General features: G+C 63.0%; 1 protein-coding gene across 2 annotated transcripts; it reads left to right on the top strand.

Moving 5' to 3' along the window:
- The first annotated feature begins 1,290 nt into the window (after nt 1–1,290).
- HES4 (hes family bHLH transcription factor 4) lies at nt 1,291–3,573 on the top strand. Of its 2 annotated transcripts, none has more exons than XM_050322230.1 (4): nt 1,291–1,611; nt 1,704–1,799; nt 1,891–1,978; nt 2,531–3,573. In XM_050322230.1, exons 1-4 carry the CDS (start codon nt 1,402–1,404, stop codon nt 3,121–3,123), a joined length of 987 nt encoding a protein of 328 aa, XP_050178187.1. In that variant the 5' UTR covers nt 1,291–1,401; the 3' UTR covers nt 3,124–3,573. The 2 variants fall into 2 exon arrangements, with proteins under 2 accessions (XP_050178187.1, XP_050178188.1); XM_050322231.1 differs by having other exon boundaries at nt 1,295–1,512.
- Nucleotides 3,574–4,487: the final 914 nt, after the last annotated feature.

The raw sequence follows: 4,487 nt of genomic DNA on the forward strand, positions 1-4,487 counted from the left end.
GAGTGGTTAAAATGAGGGTGGTCGCAGGGCACTGAAGCATCGCAAGGGTTCCCCGGGGGGGGGGGGGGGGCAGGAGAAGGCGCTGGGGGCTCTTGCCACCCCCCCCCGCGCCGTTTGATTCCAGCTTCCCACGCCGCGGGGGCTGCACCGGGATTTGCTCCAGGGGGATGCAGGGAAAGGGGGGGGAAACGGGGGCTTCCCGGTTCGGAGAGGGAAGGCAGGCAGCACGCCCTGCGGGAAGAGCTGGAATGACACGGGGTGGAAGGGGGGGGTGTGAATGTCCCTCAAGACTCCACGGGGGTCCCGACCCTCCCTGACCGGCTACATCGGGGGGGTCTGAAGCATCGCAAGTGTTCCCCGGGGGCGAGAGAAGGCGCGGGGAGCTCTCCTCACCCCCCCGGCTTTTGCTTCCAGCTTCCCACGCCACGGGGGCTGCGCACACTCCCCGCTTCCCCTCCCCTCCCCTTCTCCGCATCCCCCGGGATTTGCTGGGGCGGGAAGCGGGGTCTTCCCGGTGCGGAGCGGGGCGGGCGGGCGGGCGGCAGGGGAAGGAAGGCAGCACGCCCGGGGCGGCGGGGCGGGCGGGTGCGGACCGCGCTGCCGGGGCGGCGGCGGCGGCGGTGGCGGTGGCGGGGCGGGGTTTTCCCATGGAGCCGGGAGCGCTCCGGCACGTGCTCCGCCGGGAAAACGGGAAAAAAAAAAAAAGGGGGGGAAGAGGGGGGAGGAATGGGGAGAAGAAGGGGGAGAAGAGAAGGGAGGGGGGGGGAGCCGCCGCCGCCGCCTCGTTTGATTGACAGGCGGCGCGCCCCGCAGCCAATGGGAGCGCAGAGCGCCCGCCGGGCCCGGCCGCACCCCCCGCCCATTGGCCGCCCGCTCGCGTGCCGCGCCAGCCGCCGGCCGGCCCGCCCGGGTGACACCCGCGCCCAGCAGGAGGAGGAGGAGGAGGAGGAGGAGGAGGAGGAGGCGGGCGGGCGGGCGGGCGGGCGAGGACCTCAGTGTGCGACAGCGCGGCGCGCTGAAAGAGGAGGCGGTGGTTAGCGGGGGAGGAAACGGGGCGGGGTGGCGGGAGGGTGGTGTGAGGCGGCCCACGTGGGGAGAGAGGCAGCGGAGCGAGCGGGAGGGCGGGGACGCGGGGGGCGAGTGGGCGGGGCGCGGCGCGGGGCGCGGCGGGCCAATGGGAGCGCGAGCGGCGCGGCGGGCCGGGCGCTGATTGGCCGGCGCCGAGTGTGGGAACGGCCGCGGGCGCGGGTTCGCACGGGCCGGGCCCCGCGGCCGCCGCCGCCGCCGCCGCTATAAGAACGGGGGGCGCGGGGCGGGCGCCGCGCACGGAACCGGCCCCGCACCCGCCGCACGCGCCCGGCCCGCGACCCGCACCCGCCGCCGCCCAGCCTCCCTCGAGCCATGCCCGCCGACACGGGCATGGAGAAACCCACCGCCTCGCCCATCGCGGGCGCGCCCGCCAGCGCCAGCCACACGCCGGACAAGCCGCGGAGCGCCAGCGAGCACCGGAAGGTAAATGGAGGAGGAGGAGGAGGAGGAGGAGGGTGCCGGTCGGGGCGCAGCAACGCTGGCGGCGGAGCTGGATGGCGGCAAGCCCGCGGCCGTGCTGAGGTCGGTGATGGGGTGAGGCGGGACGGGGGGATGCGGGGTTGTGCGGGGTGGTCGCTCAATGGATGCGCGCTCTTCTCTCCCCCGCCGTGCAGTCGTCCAAGCCCATCATGGAGAAGCGGCGCCGGGCGCGCATCAATGAGAGCCTGGGGCAGCTGAAGACGCTCATCCTGGACGCGCTGAAGAAGGATGTAAGTGAAGGCTTGAGGGTGCGGGGGGATGCGGGGCCGGGGATCTGTCCGGCTGCGGGCAGCCCCTGATGGAGCCGCTGTCGTCCCGCAGAGCTCCCGGCACTCCAAGCTGGAGAAGGCGGACATCCTGGAGATGACCGTCAAGCACCTGCGGAACCTGCAGCGGGCGCAGATGACGGGTGAGTGCCTGCCCCGCACCGGGGACAGGGGACACAGGACCGGGGATGGGGCTCCACACCGGGAACTGGGGACACAGGACTAGGAACCGGGCGTACAGCTCCGGAATGGGAGCTGGGGACAGAGGATTCTAGGGACCGGGTTCCACACCGGGATCTGGGAGCGCAGGACTGGGAACTGGTCTCCGGACCGGGAGCTGGGGACAGAGAGCTAGGGACCGGGTTCCACACCAGGAGCTGGGGATAGAGGAGCGGGGATGGCATTCTGGACAGGGGACAGGTGACAGAGGAGCGGGGATGGGGTTCCGGATCGGAGTCAGAGGACCGGGAACGGGGCTCCAGACCAAACGCTGGGGACCGAGGACTGGAGATCAGTCTCCACAACGAGGGCTGAGGATCAGGGAAGAAGCTCCGGATCGAGGGCTGAGGGCAGAGGACCGGGAACCGGGCTCCACGCTAGGGGACACATGACCGGGCACTGGGGACAGGGCACCGGGCTCCAGGGTACCGAGACCGGTGCTCCGGACCTTCCACTGACCTGCCACCCCCTCCCAGCCGCGCTCAGCGCCGACCCCACCGTCCTCGGCAAGTACCGGGCCGGATTCAACGAGTGCATGAACGAGGTGACCCGGTTCCTGTCCACCTGCGAAGGGGTGAACACCGACGTGCGCACCCGCCTGCTCAGCCACCTCTCGGCGTGCCTGGGCCAGATCGTGGCCATGAACTACCCGCCGCCCCCGCCGCCGCCCCCGCCCGCCGCGCAGCCCGCACATCTGGCACAGCAGCCCCTGCACGTCCAGCTGCCTCCCGCCGCAGCTGGAGCCGTGCCCGTGCCCTGCAAGCTCAACCCCGCCGAAGCCCTGTCCCCCAAGGTCTACGGGGGCTTCCAGCTCGTCCCAGCCACCGACGGCCAGTTTGCTTTCCTCATCCCGAATCCGGCTTTTCCTCCCAGCTCCGGACCGGTTATTCCCCTCTATGCCAACGCCAACGTGCCGGTGTCCGCGGGCAGCGGCTCCGGGAATGCCGGTGCCACCCCCTCGGCGTCCCCCGTGCAGGGCTTGACATCATTTGGGGGCAGCATCGGTCCAGCGTCCCAGGCTGGGAGTCCCATCGGAGAGCGCAGTGAATCCGTCTGGAGACCCTGGTGACTTCCCTAAAACTATTTCCCCCTCTCTCAAAAAAACAAACAAACAAACTCTTCTCGTTGGCTCCGTTGTATGGAGCCCCTGTTATGTTTGGGGTTTTTTTTTTTTTGATTTTTTTTTTTTAAAAAGCAGATTTAACCAGAAAGGAAAAAAAGGAAAAAAAGAAAAAAAAAGGACCTCGCTATGAACGTGCTATTTATTATTATCAGAGGTTGGGATCTCGACTTGTATTTTTACTCCTTTAAAATGCCTTTATTTGAGATACTTTTTTTAAAGAAAAAAAAATAAATGAGAAATAGTTTTGTAACGAATATTCAAAAGTTATAATGCCAAAGTTGTTTGTATCCCGTTTGTCTGTGGGTGTGTGCGTGCCTGTGTTGAAGACTTCCAAAAAAAAAAAAAAAGAGAAAAAAAAAATGCAGGTGTTTAAATAAAGAATCTCTTTGAAATAGATTTTCTTTTTCCCCCCTTCCTTTCATTTTGTTTGAGGGTGGGCAAGGACAAGCTCATCCCGTGCGTGCAAGAAAAAGTAGGAATGAACTTTATGGCCTTAAATAAGGCTGTTGGAAGGGATTCTGGTGAAAAAATATTTGGAGGGTGAGGGGGCTGCGGGGGGTTCTGGCAGTGTTAAATGTCTCGTGAGAGCTTTGTGTGTGTTATGTTCCCTGTCAGAAGAAAGATTGCTTTAAAAAAATCCGCTCCTGGAAGCTGAGGAAACACCAGGCTGCTTGGCTACCTGCTCCTGCAATCGGGCTGCTCTCCAGCTTTCCCTCCTTCCCACCTCTCCTAGGGATCGCCCCGTGTTGGCGGGGGGGGTGGCGGCACAAAAGTTACTATCTTGCCTACAAAAGAGGCAAGAGAGTCTGTCCCTATTGTGAGGAGGGTAATTAGAAGGTATAAAGGGTCTCATCGAGTATGCAGCGGGCTCTTTGGGAAGTTGGGAGCCCTATTGAAAGGCCTGGGAACTCGGAGCTGAGGGTTAATGTGTGTCTTTTTTTTTCTCGCCACTCTCATTGACAGGGCCAGATAGACTCTGATACTCAATGCTGTTGTAAATTCAATTGCCTGGCCTCACAATGCCCACCTCATAAAAGAGAATAACTCGGGGTTGTGGCTTTTTCTTTTCCAGTAAGCAAGGGAACTGAGGAAAAGACAGTTTTGCCACCCATTCTGACTCACCCCCAGTACTTGAATCCTGGCCAAGTGGAAGCAATTGCAGCCTCGCACACAGAGAATTAACCACTTCCAATTGTCACCAATTAATAGGGCCGTGGTGTGGAGAAAGACCATTAAGAGGGAATGCACAGTATGGAAAGGGAAGCTTTGTGTGCTTTGCTCCAAATTTATGAGGTGGGGCTATCGTGTAA

The sequence above is a fragment of the Myiozetetes cayanensis genome, unplaced genomic scaffold (assembly GCF_022539395.1).
Source record: "Myiozetetes cayanensis isolate MyiCay16 unplaced genomic scaffold, myiCay2020 scf28, whole genome shotgun sequence".
NCBI lineage: Eukaryota > Metazoa > Chordata > Aves > Passeriformes > Tyrannidae > Myiozetetes > Myiozetetes cayanensis.